At 52.7% G+C, this 15,787-nt stretch overlaps 1 protein-coding gene across 1 annotated transcript in view; it reads left to right on the plus strand.

Moving 5' to 3' along the window:
* Window positions 1-15,787, plus strand: part of RBKS (ribokinase) — a 48,738-nt gene that overhangs the window by 23,094 nt on the left and 9,857 nt on the right. The window contains exons 4-7 of the mRNA XM_040351859.1: window positions 2,501-2,563; window positions 5,412-5,576; window positions 10,272-10,363; window positions 13,229-13,417. Coding sequence (XP_040207793.1) covers window positions 2,501-2,563; window positions 5,412-5,576; window positions 10,272-10,363; window positions 13,229-13,417 — 509 coding nt within the window. The remainder of the gene's footprint in view (window positions 1-2,500; window positions 2,564-5,411; window positions 5,577-10,271; window positions 10,364-13,228; window positions 13,418-15,787) is intronic.

A 15,787-nucleotide genomic window follows, 5' to 3' on the forward strand; every position in this document is an offset into this window, starting at 1 on the left:
AGGGTTTCATGTCCCCACACCGCCCAAGGGTTTCATGTCCCCACACCGCCCAAGGGTTTCATGTCCATACACCGCCCAAGGGTTTCATGTCCATACACCGCCCAAGGGTTTCATGTCCATACACCGCCCAAGGGTTTCATGTCCATACACTGCCCAAGGGTTTCATGTCCATACACCGCCCAAGGGTTTCATGTCCATACACCGCCCAAGGGTTTCATCTCCATACACTGCCCAAGGGTTTCATGTCCATACACCGCCCAAGGGTTTCATGTCCATACACCTCCCAAGGGTTTCATGTCCATACACCGCCCAAGGGTTTCATGTCCATACACTGCCCAAGGGTTTCATGTCCATACACCGTCCAAGGGTTTCATGTCCATACACCGCCCAAAGGTTTCATGTCCACACACTGCCCAAGGGTTTCACGTCCATACACCGCCCAAGGGTTTCATGTCCCCACACCGCCCAAGGGTTTCATGTCCCCACACCGCCCAAGGGTTTCATGTCCATACACCGCCCAAGGGTTTCATGTCCATACACCGCCCAAGGGTTTCATGTCCACACACCGCCCAAGGGTTTCATGTCCATACACTGCCCAAGGGTTTCATGTCCATACACCGCCCAAGGGTTTCATGTCCATACACCGCCCAAGGGTTTCATGTCCATACACTGCCCAAGGGTTTCATGTCCATACACCGCCCAAGGGTTTCATTTCCATACACTGCCCAAGGGTTTCATGTCCATACACCGCCCAAGGGTTTCATGTCCATACACCGCCCAAGGGTTTCATGTCCATACACCGCCCAAGGGTTTCATGTCCATACACCGCCCAAGGGTTTCATGTCCATACACCGCCCAAGGGTTTCATGTCCATACACCGCCCAAGGGTTTCATGTCCATACACAGCCCAAGGGTTTCATGTCCATACACCGCCCAAGGGTTTCATGTCCATACACCGCCCAAGGGTTTCATGTCCATACACCGCCCAAGGGTTTCATGTCCATACACCGCCCAAGGGTTTCATGTCTATACACTGCCCAAGGGTTTCATGTCCATACACCGTCCAAGGGTTTCATGTCCATACACCGCCCAAGGGTTTCATGTCCATACACTGCCCAAGGGTTTCATGTCCATACACCGCCCAAGGGTTTCATGTCCATACAACGCCCAAGGGTTTCATGTCCATACGCCGCCCAAGGGTTTCATGTCCATACACCGCCCAAGGGTTTCATATCTACACACCGCCCAAGGGTTTCATGTCCACACACCGCCCAAGGGTTTCTTGTCCATACACTGCCCAAGTGTTTCATGTCCACACACCGCCCAAGGGATTCATGTCCACACACCGCCCAAGGGTTTTGTGTCCATACACCGCCCAAGGGTTTCATGACCATACAATGCCCAAGGGTTTCATGTCCATACACCGCCCAAGGGTTTCATGTCCATACACTGCCCAAGGGTTTCATGTCCATACACTGCCCAAGGGTTTCATGTCCATACACTGCCCAAGGGTTTCATGTCCATACACTGCCCAAGGGTTTCATGTCCATACACTGCCCAAGGGTTTCATGTCCATACACTGCCCAAGGGTTTCATGTCCATACACCGCCCAAGGGTTTCATGTCCACACACCGTCCAAGGGTTTCATGTCCATACACCGCCCAAGGGATTCATGTCCATACACCGCCCAAGGGTTTCATGTCCACACACCGTCCAAGGGTTTCATGTCCACACACCGCCCAAGGGTTTCATGTCCATACACCGCCCAAGGGTTTCATGTCCATACACCGCCCAAGGGTTTCATGTCCATACACCGCCCAAGGGCTTCATGTCTTCCTTCTCCAGTACTGTGGTCATCAATTTAAATCTCAACCACAACACTACCTGCATGGAGTTTGCATCTTCTCCCTGTGCTGGCATGAGTTTCCTCCAGTTACTCCAGTTTCCTTCCAAACGCCCAAAACATGCTGGTTATTTAATTGGTTCTAGTATGCACTGTATGTGAAATAGGGACCTTAGATTGTAAGATCCTTGGGGCCAGGCATTGGGGTGAATGTACAATATGTAAACCTCTCAGCTCTATATTAGAGGATCACTGCATGGTCTATGGTCCTGCATAGAAGGTTCTAGATCTAGACAGAAGTCAGTACGCCCCGTGCTAGCCCAGTAATATATTGTAGGCTGGAGTTCCTCTTTAATCCTTTGCCCAGCAGCTGAGGACATGGCAGAGGTCGTTGATATTATGAAGGAGTGCAGACATTATAGAAAGTCCTCTCTGTATCCATTCAGCACATCTGTTCTCTATATAAAAAAAAACATTAAATACTTTCATTTTTTCTTGGCTCCGTCTCGTTGGTTTGATGTGGTGCGTTCAGTATTTCTGGATCAACCTCAGACACGCGTTTTTTAATATTCCTGCAATTAAAGTCGTTGTGTACATCCAACTGCATGACGAGAGAAAGAAACGGTCCTCCGTACTAACATACCTTTCCCATCGCAGATTTCGTGGCTCAGACAGCGGCAGCCGCCACCGGAGCGGCCTCCATTATCGTCAACGCAGAAGGTGATCATTCGTTCTCCATAAGAAGCGGGTAGATGGGCGGTCACTCACCGTACATATCACATGACACACCATATATAGACAGTGAGATGTGATTGGTTTTCCATGAGGACCAATTATTTATTTTATTGATTATTGATCGAGCCGCAGAAGATACTAATCTTTCATCAAAAAAGATCATCTTTGTATTGTTACATTTATGGCCATCATGAGGCTCATCAGAGTGACTCTCTCTTGTGTTCGACTGTCTCGTGAGTTTAAAGCAATGGCCCAGATTCAGAGAGCAATTGCAAAAGCGCAATTGCTTACTTGCCCCGGCGTAACGAGTTCTCCTGATTCAGAGAGCTCGTTACGCCGACTGCAGCCTAAGATATGCGTGGCATAAGGCTCTTATGCCCTCATATCTTAGGCTGCATTCTTACGTTGGCCGCTAGGTGGCGTTCCCGTTGTGGTCAGCGTATAGTATGCAAATTGCATACTAACGCCGATTCACAACGTTACGCGAGCCCTGCGTACGCAGTTTACGTTGTTTGCGTACGTCGGGTTTCGCGTAAGGCTGCACATGCTAAAAGCAGGGGCAGCCAATGCTAAGGATACCCGTCGTTCCTGCGTCGCGAGGTTTGAAATTTACGTAGTTTGCGTAAGTGATTCGTGAATGGCGCTGGACACCATTCACGTTCACTTTGAAGCAAATGACGTCCTTGCGACGTTATTTACCGCAATGCACTTCGGGAAAGTTTCCCGACGGAGCATGCGCTCGGCGCGGGAACGCGCCTAATTTAAATGATTCCCGCCCCCTACGGGATCATTTACATTAGGCGCCCTTACGCAGGGCATTTTTGAAGAGCGCCCACGCAAATTACGTGGCTACTGCTTTATGAATGAAGCGTAGCACCAAAAATTTGCGTAGGCGCAGGGTAAAAAGGGTACACTGCGCCTCCGTAAGGAGCGCGCAGCTGTACCTGAATCTACCCCAATGTCTCTCAACTGCAGTCCTCAAGTGCCCCCAACAGGTCATGTTTTCAGGATTTCCCCTCAGATCAAACAGCCGTGGTAATTAGACATGTGCACTGCCGAAAAATGTGTTTGTTTTCGTTTCATTTGTATTTTAGCTTTTTTCGGAAATTTGGGAAATTTGAAAATTCAGTTTTCGCAAATTCGGAATTTGGAAATTCGAAGATTTTCGAATTTCCAATTTTCGCATTTTAAAATGTCAAATTTCAGAAATTTTCTAATTTAACTTTTGAATATCCGACGTTTCTAATTTCCCAAATTCCTGATATTTTGAATACTTTTTCAAGGCACTGTATATAGAGGGGTATGAATACTTTTTCCAGGCTCTATATACCGTGTTTCCCCGAAAATAAGACGTACTCCGAAAATAAGCCGTAGCGGGATTTCGACGCAAGATCGAAATATAAGACACCCCTCCGAAAATAAGACGTAGCGATGGCGTGTCGAATCCCCCGAAAATAAGACGTAGCAATGGGCGTGTCGTATGCGGCGCGGAGCGGTAAACAACACGTGACACGGTAGTACTGTACTGGTGCGGAGCTTAGAGCTGTAAAGAAGTGAGGAGAAGCTCTGTACCACCTCTCTCACCCCACACAAACACCAGGGGATAGGGGGAAAAGCTGCTACTGAGCCCAAAGAGATCACCCCAGCTCCACTGTGCTCCACTCTCAGTCTACAGGTGGACAGAGGAAATTCCAAGAAGCGCAAGTGTGGTTCAGGTAGGCAAACTGTATTTTCTGAGCTGGAAGACATGATTAGTGAATGGGTTGCTGACAGGAGAGCAAAGGCTTTGGTTGTGCGCAGGGCTGATATTCAAACATTTGCCCGTGAAATGGCACCACAATTCGACATATAAGACACCCCCCGAAAATAAGCCATAGTGTGATTTTTTGAGGGAAAAAAAATATAAGACGGTGTCTTATTTTCGGGGAAACACGGTATAGAGGGGTGTGAATACTTTTTCCAGGCACTGTGTATAGAGGGGTATGAATACTGGGGTAGATTCAGGTACTGCTGCGCACTTCTTACGGAGGCGCAGCGTTACGTTTTTATGGTACGCCTCCGTAAATTACTTGCGCTACGCTTGATTCACGAAGCAGTAGCTCCGTAATTTGCGGAGGCGCTCTGTAAAAATAGCCGGCGTAAGCGCGCGTAATTTAAATGATCCCGTAGGGGGCGTGGATCATTTAAATTAGGCCCGTTCCCGCGCCGAACGTAGTGCGCATGCTCCGTCGGGAAACTTTCCCGACGTGCATTGCGGCAAATGACGTCGCAAGGACGTCATTTGCTTTAACGTGAACGTAAATGGCGTCCAGCGCCTCTCACGATTCACTTACGCAAACAACGTAATTTTCAAACATCGCGACGCGGGAACGACGGGTATACTTAGCATTGGCTGCCCCTGCTAATAGCAGGAACAGCCTTACGCGGAAACCGACGAACGCAAACGACGTAAAATGCGTACGGCGGGCGCGCGTAGGGTTGTGAATCGGCGTGAGTATGCAATTTGCATACTCTACGCTGACCACTACGGGAACGCCACCTAGCGGCCTTTGTAAGAATGCAGCCTACGATACGACGGCATAAGAGCCTTATGCCAGTCATATCTTAGGCAGCAGTCGGCGTAACGAGCTTTCTGAATACAGAAAAGTCGTTACGCCGGCGCAACTAAGCAATTGCGCTGCGTAACTATAGATACACAGACGCAATTGCTTACTGAATCTACCCCATTTTTTCAAGGCTCTGTATATAGAGGGGTATGAATACTTTTTCCAGGATTGTACAGTAGACAAGGGTCGCCAAACGCGTGAGACAATAAACGTTGTTTCCTCCGCAGGTCAGAACGCCATTGTGATCGTGGCTGGGGCCAACCTACTTCTGGATTCCGGAGACTTGGCGAGGGCCTCGGAAGCGATTTGCGGTGCCCGGGTGATGGTGTGCCAGCTGGAGATAAGTCCACAAGTGTCCTTGGAAGCTTTGAAAATGGCGCACAATAGTGGAGATAAGTTGCCCACCTTCTATGTCGGGCCTCATGGGATGCAAAGAGCCCGCCCCTTATCACCAGGCCAGAAACGACACCCTATATGGTGGACAACTGACCATCACACCTATACAGGGCCGGTGCTACCACCAGGCAAACTAGACAGTCGCCTAGGGGCTCCCGGCCACTGGTGTTCCTGCTCTCTTCTCTCTGCAGCAAGCAACTAAGTCTCAGCATCAGCAGGCAGCCGCCGCTCCATTCGCACATAGTGGCGAGAGGTCTGGGCCCTGGTGAGGCTGCATTGGTGGGCACTGGTAGATTGCATTGATGTGCACTGGTGGCTGCATTGATGGGCACTGGTGGGCTGCATTGGTGGGCACTGGTAGGCTGCATTGATGGGCACTGGTAGGCTGCATTGATGGGCACTGGTAGGCTGCATTGATGGGCACTGGTAGGCTGCATTGATGGGCACTGGTGGGCTGCATTGGTGGGCACTGGTAGGCTGCATTGGTGGGCACTGGTAGGCTGCATTGGTGGGCACTGGTAGGCTGCATTGGTGGGCACTGGTAGGCTGCATTGATGGGCACTGGTAGACTGCATTGATGGGCGCTGTTGAGGCTGCATTTGATGGGCACTTCATTAAAAAGGTGGGGTATACATGGGCAGGGCAAAGGGGGTGGAGTTAGGGATGGAGCCAGGGGATTGGGGGGCAAAATGTCGCACCAGCCCTGCAACTATATGAGCTTAGTGGACCTCCTATTCCAGAAATATGGCCATTAATATGGAGTCGCCCCCTATTGGTCCTCCACTCTTTTAGGGAGACTTTTCAGTGGGGGGGGGGGGGCGTCTGTGGGAATTTTTACCCATTGGTGAGGTCAGGGACTGATGTTGGATGAGAACGCCTCGCTCATATGTTGTGCCTCACATTGCCTTGCAGTGGATGTTCCAGTTCTTCCCAAAGGTTGAGCTCCACCCACTACAGGAAACTACAGGAGGGGGCGGAAACAAGACCAGTCACCCTGCACAAGGAGAGAGCAGAGCTGTGGGAGGGGCCCAACAGGCTCCACCCACTACAGAAAACTACAGGAGGGGCGGAAACAAGACCAGTCACCCTGCACGGGGAGAGAGCAGACCTGTGGGAGGGGCCCAACAGGCTCCACCCACTACAGAAAACTACAGGAGGGGGCGGAGACAAGACAGTCACCCTGTACAGGGAGAGAGAGCTGTGGGAGGGGCCCAACAGGCTCCACCCACTACAGAAAACTACAGGAGGGGGCGGAGACAAGACAGTCACCCTGTACAGGGAGAGAGAGCAGCAGTGGGCGGCAGGCCTGCACTGGGACAAAAAATGGGCATTTTAGACTGAGCATCCCAGGGAGGGGGGGGGGGCGCTTTGCGGCGGCGGTTAATTATGGGATGTGGGGTTCCAGCACCTCTGGACCCCTTTACATTACACAGCACCCTGCACCTCTGGACCCCTTTACATTACACAGCACCCTGCACCTCTGGGCCCCTTTACATTACACAGCACCCTGCACCTCTGGGCCCCTTTACATTACACAGCACCTCTGGACCCCTTTACATTACACAGCACCCTGCACCTCTGGACCCCTTTACATTACACAGCACCCTGCACCTCTGGGCCCCTTTACATTACACAGCACCCTGCACCTCTGGGCCCCTTTACATTACACAGCACCTCTGGACCCCTTTACATTACACAGCACCCTGCACCTCTGGACCCCTTTACATTACACAGCACCCTGCACCTCTGGGCCCCTTTACATTACACAGCACCCTGCACCTCTGGGCCCCTTTACATTACACAGCACCTCTGGACCCCTTTACATTACACAGCACCCTGCACCTCTGGACCCCTTTACATTACACAGCACCCTGCACCTCTGAACCCCTTTACATTACACAGCACCCTGCACCTCTGGGCCCCTTTACATTACACAGCACCTCTGGACCCCTTTACATTACACAGCACCCTGCACCTCTGGGCCCCTTTACATTACACAGCACCCTGCACCTCTGGGCCCCTTTACATTACACAGCACCTCTGGACCCCTTTACATTACACAGCACCCTGCACCTCTGGACCCCTTTACATTACACAGCACCTCTGGACCCCTTTACATTACACAGCACCTCTGGACCCCTTTACATTACATAGCACCTCTGGACCCCTTTACATTACATAGCACCCTGCACCTCTGGGCCCCTTTACATTACACAGCACCCTGCACCTCTGGGCCCCTTTACATTACACAGCACCCTGCACCTCTGGGCCCCTTTACATTACACAGCACCTCTGGACCCCTTTACATTACACAGCACCCTGCACCTCTGGGCCCCTTTACATTACACAGCACCCTGCACCTCTGGGCCCCTTTACATTACACAGCACCCTGCACCTCTGGGCCCCTTTACATTACACAGCACCCTGCACCTCTGGGCCCCTTTACATTACACAGCCCCCCACAGTTTGTTACACAGACACCCCCCTAACAGTTCTGGACCCCCTGCATGTTACAGTGTGGGGAGACGTGACATGCGGGCCGCCGCGGCCCACCGGGTATTCCCTATGGCCAGTCCGGGCCTGTTGGGCGGTCCTTATTACAGGAAGTGTCACGCGGGATCACTGGGAGAAATACACAAAGATTCCGGGGGAGGTCACATGATGCCGGAGTTCTGCCTTTACATTGCATTCCTCCAGAGGCCGTATTGGAGGCTCAGTTGTGTTTTTATTGGAGGATCTGTAAGCCTCAGTAATTGAGTCAGGTACCAGGGGGGGGGGGGGGGGCACGGAGTTAATGACCCCCCAGCTGTAGACCTGCAGATCCCTCTATAAAGAGATCCATGAAACACGCCAGGCGTTTGATCTGCTGCCCGCGGTCAGAGCGCCGTGCCAGGAGGGCGCATTCGCAATGTATTATAAAGAAAACATGTTTATCCTCTGATTGTCCCCAGCTGTGGGGCCCCCGAAATCTGCAGAGCCCGTTATAAGGGGCCACAGAGCGGCTATGGCTGATCCAGATAAAGGAGCCTTTCATCACCATGGATACAAGGACTCCCATATACGGTGTATACTGTAATACTGTATATATATATATTGTTTATAGAGAAGGAAACTCATAATTGGCTCAAGATCGCCCCCCACTGTTCTGTAATATATCTGGCAGGAGGAGATCCATAGCAGAACAAGGGACTAAACCCGACCTCCCGGATCCATTCAGGTGCAGCGAACAAGGGACTAAACCCGACCTCCCGGATCCATTCAGGTGCAGCGAACAAGGGACTAAACCCGACCTCCCGGATCCATTCAGGTGCAGCGAACAAGGGACTAAACCCGACCTCCCGGATCCATTCAGGTGCAGCGAACAAGGGACTAAACCCGACCTCCCGGATCCATTCAGGTGCAGCGAACAAGGGACTAAACCCGACCTCCCGGATCCATTCAGGTGCAGCGAACAAGGGACTAAACCCGACCTCCCGGATCCATTCAGGTGCAGCGAACAAGGGACTAAACCCGACCTCCCGGATCCATTCAGGTGCGGCGAACAAGGGACTAAACCCGACCTCCCGGATCCATTCAGGTGCAGCGGCTCCTCTCCTGGACATGGCTAGACACGTGCACTGCCGAAAAATTCCTTCATTTTCCTTTTAGTTTCATTCGTTTTTTAGCTTTTTTCAGGAATTCGAAAAAATTCTGAATTTGGAAATTTAATTTTTTTTTTAATTCAGAATTTTTGAATTTCCGATTTTTAGAAATTCCAAAAATTTCCGATTTTCGAATTTTCCGATTACATTTACTGGCTCTTGGTACAGAACTCTATTCTACGTTACCTTGGCGTAGTGATTCTACCGTCTAGTGGAGTGCGTTTGAACCTTCTGTGTGGTCATTTATGGTCAAACCACCACCAGAACAGAGAATTACCAAGCGGCTCCTCCGGGGGGCAGCACTACACAAACTGATCAGGTATTCCATTAAAATGGAACTCCAGCCAATAACGTTATTCCTTTTTTTTTCATGTTGGATGGAGGGGCAGGGCCGCCATCAGGGGGGGTACAGGCAGTACACCTGTAAGGGGCCCGGATGGCAACCCCCTTTAGAAAAAAAAGGTCCGGAGGCCCACAAGGCCCCAGATGACAACTCGCCTTTTTTTTTATTTATTTTTTATAAAAAAAAATATTTTTTTAAATATATTTTTATTGAATTTTTTATTAAAGGGCCATTTTTTTTTAGGGGTACGGGGGGCCCGGAGATTGTTTTATTTGTTATATATATTAAAGGGCCCAGAGGTTATAAAAAAAAAAAAAAATTATATTATTTTATTTCTATTTATATAATATATATATATATATATATATATATATATATATATATATATATATATATAATATATGTTTTTTTTTTTAATTAAAGGGCTCAGAGGTCCCCAGGGCCCCATGTGGCAAACACCCTTTTTTGTTTTTTTAAATTGTATATATATATATATATCTGCTCCAGGGGGCCCATGCCTGAAGGTGTGTAAGGGGCCCCATAATTCCTGATGGCTGCCCTGTGGAGGGGGAAGGGTTTTTTAATGCTGCGTGTGTCCCCATTGGGGGAAATTTTCGCTGATTTCCTGTCACGCAGAGAGGACAGCGACAATCCTCACAGACTGAGAAGGGTTGTTTCCTTACCGTCATTTCTTCTGTTATTTCCAGTGAAGACCATTTTCAACCCGGCGCCGGCTGTAGCGGTCCTGGACGGGGAATTCTTCACCCACTCGGACATCTTCTGCTGCAATGAGAGCGAGGTGAGACCGCCGATCCTATAACGCATCAGATGTCTCTTTCCACCTGCACCGCATGCATGGCGGGTCCTGTACAAGGAGGCTCACATGTGGGCGTTACCTATGCAAATACAGCCTGCCTAGGAAACGCCCACTCCTCCAGACTGACACCCACCCATCAAGGCATATTTAAATTTACATAACTCCTCCCAAGAGCCCGCCCATTTCTTGCATCAGGACTGAGGAGTACAGGGTCAGGGTGCTGTGATGCTTGCAGGAAGCTCTGTACAGCCCCTCCCACCAGGTGTGAACACCGCCCCCTGATGAAGAAGAAGAAACCCTGTGTAAGCTCTATGTTGGATGGTGTCAGAGCTTACAGTGGGCTAAATCTTTCCTTCTCTTCATCAGGTGACAATGTTCAGCCTCTGTGATTAGCCCGAGCCCTGGTTCCTGGTTGGAGCTCACATACCCTGAAAGACACTAAAGGAGTGGCAGGGAGGTGCTGCAGTGATGAGAATTAGTGGTGGGGAGGTGCTGCAGCCTTTAGTATTAGTGGTGGAAATGTGCAGTAGTGGTGAGTATCAGTGGTGAAGAGGTGCTGCAGCATTAAGTATCAGTGGTGGAGAGGAGCTGCAGCGATGAGTATCAGTGGTGGGGAGGAGTTGCAGCGCTGAGTATCAGTGGTGGGGAGGAGCTACAACGGTGAGTTTCAGTGGTGAGGAGGAGCTGCAGTGCTGAGTATCAGTGGTGGGGAGGAGCTGCAGCAGTGAGTATAAGTGCAGAAGAGGAGCTGCAGCGGTGAGTATTGGTGGTGGGGAGGAGCTGCAGCAGTGAGTATAAGTGGTGGGGAGGTGCTGCAACGGTGAGTATAAGTGCAGGGGAAGTGCTGCAGCGGTGAGTATTAGTGGTGGGGAGGTGCTGCAGCACTGAGTATTGGTGGTGGAGAGGAGCTGCAGCGCTGAGTATCAGTGGTGGGGAGGAGCTGCAGCGGTGAGTATTGGTGGTGGAAAGGAGCTGCAGCAGTGAGTATTGGTGGTGGGGAGGAGCTGCAGTGCTGAGTATCAGTGCAGGGGAGGAGCTGCAGCGGTGAGTATTGGTGGTGGAGAGGAGATGCAGCGGTGAGTATAAGTGCAGGGGAGGTGCTGCAGCAGTGAGTATTGGTGGTGGGGAGGTGCTGCAGCGCTGAGTATTGGTGGTGGAGAGGTGCTGCAGCGGTGAGTATCAGTGGTGGGGAGGAGCTGCAGCGCTGAGTATCAGTGGTGGGGAGGAGCTGCAGCGGTGAGTATCAGTGGTGGGGAGGAGCTGCAGTGCTGAGTATCAGTGGTGGGGAGGAGCTGCAGCGCTGAGTATCAGTGGTGGGGAGGAGCTGTAGCGGTGAGTATCAGTGGTGGGGAGGAGCTGCAGCGGTGAGTATTGGTGGTGGAGAGGTGCTGCAGCGCTGAGTATCAGTGGTGGGGAGGAGCTGCAGCGGTGAGTATAAGTGCAGGGGAGGTGCTGTAGCGCTGAGTATCAGTGGTGGGGAGAAGCTGCAGCGGTGAGTATAAGTGCAGGGGAGGTGCTGCAGCGGGGAGTATTGGTGGTGGGGAGGAGCTGCAGCGGTGAGTATAAGTGCAGGGGAGGTGCTGCAGCGGTGAATATTGGTGGTGGAGAGGTGCTGCAGCGGTGAGTATTGGTGGGGGAGAGGAGCTGCAGCGGTGAGTATAAGTGCAGGGAGGGTGCTGCAGCGGTGAGTATCAGTGGTGGGGAGGAGCTGCAGCGGTGAGTATAAGTGCAGGGGAAGTGCTGCAGCGGTGAGTATTAGTGGTGGGGAGGTGCTGCAGCACTGAGTATTGGTGGTGGAGAGGAGCTGCAGCACTGAGTATCAGTCGTGGGGAGGAGCTGCAGCGCTGAGTATCAGTGGTGGGGAGGAGCTGCAGCGGTGAGTATTGATGGTGGAGAGGAGCTGCAGCGGTGAGTATTGGTGGTGGGGAGGTGCTGCAGCGCTGAGTATTGGTGGTGGAGAGGAGCTGCAGCGGTGAGTATTGGTGGTGGGGAGGTGCTGCAGTGCTGAGTATCAGTGGTGGGGAGGAGCTGCAGCGGTGAGTATTGGTGGTGGGGAGGTGCTGCAGTGCTGAGTATCAGTGGTGGGGAGGAGCTGCAGCGGGGAGTATTGGTGGTGGAGAGGAGCTGCAGCGATGAGTATAAGTGCAGGGGAGGTGCTGCAGCTCTGAGTATCAGTGGTGGGGAGGAGCTGCAGCGGTGAGTATAAGTGCAGGGGAGGTGCTGCAGCGGTGAGTATTGGTGGTGGGGAGGTGCTGCAGTACTGAGTATCAGTGGTGGGGAGGAGCTGCCGCGGTGAGTATTGGTGGTGGAGAGGTGCTGCAGCGGTGAATATTGGTGGTGGAGAGGTGCTGCAGCGGTGAGTATTGGTGGTGGAGAGGTGCTGCAGCGGTGAGTATCAGTGCAGGGGAGGAGCTGCAGCGCTGAGTATAAGTGCAGGAGAGGAGCTGCAGCGGTGAGTATTGGTGGTGGAGAGGTGCTGCAGCGGTGAATATTGGTGGTGGAGAGGTGCTGCAGCGGTGAGTATTGGTGGTGGAGAGGTGCTGCAGCGCTGAGTATAAGTGCAGGAGAGGAGCTGCAGCGGTGAGTATTGGTGGTGGAGAGGTGCTGCAGCGGTGAGTATTGGTGGTGGAGAGGTGCTGCAGCGCTGAGTATAAGTGCAGGGGAGGTGCTGCAGCGGGGAGTATTGGTGGTGGAGAGGAGCTGCAGCGGTGAGTATAAGTGCAGGGGAGGTGCTGCAGCGGGGAGTATTGGTGGGGGTTACTTTATACAAGTTCCCTTTACCTGTAATGTTCAGAATTTGGTGGTCACTCCCAAGTCGGGTGACTCGGTGTTGTTTGTATTCTCCAGGCGGAGATCCTGACGGGTATTTCGGTGAGCAGCCGGGACGAGGCCGGAGAAGCGGGGCGCGCACTGCTGCAGCGAGGGTGTCACCTGGTCCTGGTGACACTGGGAGGGGACGGATCTGTCATCGTCTCTGAGGACGACCCGACACCGAAGCACATCGCCACCAACGCAGTCACCGCGGTGGACACTACGGTACGAATCATTCACCCCTCCCCCTTATTTATTACATTTATAAAGATGGCGGCAGATGTTACACGCACATGGAGTGTCCCAGGGGCCGGATAAAGGCAAGCAAGGGGGCCGCATCTGGCCCCCGGGCCGCGGTTCGGAGACCACTGATCTAGCTCTTTCCTCCTCAAGCCTGACTGTCCCTGTCCACCTTTTGTAGTTTTTTTTTACCATTTTCTCTCTAGATGGGAGATTGTGTGATTGGGGGGGCTCTGCGTTGGGGGACTTTGTGATTGGGGGGGCTCTGTGATGGGGACTGTGAGATTGGGGGGCTCTGTCATGGGGGTTGTGAATTTAGAGGGCTCTGTGTTGGGGGACTCTATGATAGGGGACTGTGATTGGGGGATGGGGGGACTCTGTGATAGGGGAATGTGTGATTGTAGGGGCTCCATGATTGGGGACTATGTGATTGGGGGGGGGGCTGTGTGATTGGAAGGGCTCTGTAATGGGGGACTGTGTGATGGGGGGCTGTGTAATTGGGGGGGCACTCTGATGGGGGACTGTGTAATTGGGGGGCACTCTGATTGGGAACTTTTAGATTAGGGGCTCTGTGTTGGGGCTCTGTGTGATGGGGGGACTGTGTGATTGGGGGGCTTTGTAATTGGGGACTGTGTGATTTGGGGGGCTCTGTGATTGAGGACTGTGTGATTGTGGGTGAGATTGTGGGACTCTGCGATGGGGGGCTGTGTGATTGGGAGGGCTCTGTAATGGGGGACTGTTTAATTGGGGGGCACTCTGATGGGGGACTGTGTGATTGGGGGGCTCTGCGTTGGGGGACTGTGTGATGGGGGGCTGTGAGATTAGAGGGACATGTGATTGGGGGGGCTCTGTGATTGGGGACTATGTTATTGGGGGGCTCTGTGATTAGGGACTGTGTGATGGGGGGGAGCTCTGCGTTGGGGACTGTGTGATGGGGGGCTCTGTCATGGGGGGCTGTGAGATTAGAGGGCCCTGTGATTGGGGGGCTCTGTGATTGGGGGCTATGTTATTGGGGGGCTCTGTGATTGGGGGCTCTGTGATTGGGGACTGTGTGATTGGGGGAGCTCTGCGTTGGGGACTGTGTGATGGGGGGCTCTGTCATGGGGGGCTGTGAGATTAGAGGGCCCTGTGATTGGGGGGGGCTCTGTGATTGGGGACTGTGTGATTGGGGGAGCTCTGCGTTGGGGACTGTGTGATGGGGGGCTGTGAGATTAGAGGGCCCTGTGATTGGGGGACTCTGTGATTGGAGACTGTGTGATGGGGGGGCTCTGTCATGGGGGGCTGTGATTGGGGGACTCTGTGATTGGAGACTGTGTGATGGGGGGGCTCTGTCATGGGGCTCTGTGATTGGGGGCTCTGCATTGGGAACTGTGTGATGGGGGGCTGTGAGATTAGAGGGCCCTGTGATTGGGGGACTCTGTGATTGGGGACTGTGTGATTGGGGGGCTCTGTCATGGGTGGCTGTGAGATTAGAGGGCTCTGTGATTGGGGGGGGGGGGGCTCTGTGATTGGGGACTATGTTATTGGGGGCTCTGTGATTGGGGACTGTATGATGGGGGTTCTGTGATGAGGGACTGTGTGATGGGAGGGAGCTCTGCGTTGGGGACTGTGTGATGGGGGGCTCTGTCACGGGGGGCTGTGAGATTAGAGGGCCCTGTGATTGGGGGACTCTGTGATTGGGGACTATGTTATTGGGGGCTCTGTGATTGGGGACTGTGTGATGGGGGGCTGTGTGATGGGGGGCTCTGTGTGATGGGGGGACTGTGTGATTGGGGGGCTTTGTAATTGGGGACTGTGTGATTTGGGGGGGGGCTCTGTGATTGAGGACTGTGTGATTGTGGGTGAGATTGTGGGACTCTGCGATGGGGGGCTGTGTGATTGGGAGGGCTCTGTAATGGGGGACTGTTTAATTGGGGGGCACTCTGATGGGGGACTGTGTGATTGGGGGGCTCTGCGTTGGGGGACTGTGTGATGGGGGGCTGTGAGATTAGAGGGACATGTGATTGGGGGGGCTCTGTGATTGGGGACTATGTTATTGGGGGGCTCTGTGATTAGGGACTGTGTGATGGGGGGGAGCTCTGCGTTGGGGACTGTGTGATGGGGGGCTCTGTCATGGGGGGCTGTGAGATTAGAGGGCCCTGTGATGGGGGGCTATGTTATTGGGGGGCTCTGTGATTGGGGGCTCTGTGATTGGGGACTGTGTGATTGGGGGAGCTCTGCGTTGGGGACTGTGTGATGGGGGGCTGTGAGATTAGAGGGCCCTGTGATTGGGGGACTCTGACATAGGGGGCTGTGAGATTAGAGGGCCCTGTGATTGGGGGGGGCTCTGTGATTGGGGGCTCTGTGATTGGGAAC

The sequence above is a fragment of the Rana temporaria genome, chromosome 4 (assembly GCF_905171775.1).
Source record: "Rana temporaria chromosome 4, aRanTem1.1, whole genome shotgun sequence".
NCBI lineage: Eukaryota > Metazoa > Chordata > Amphibia > Anura > Ranidae > Rana > Rana temporaria.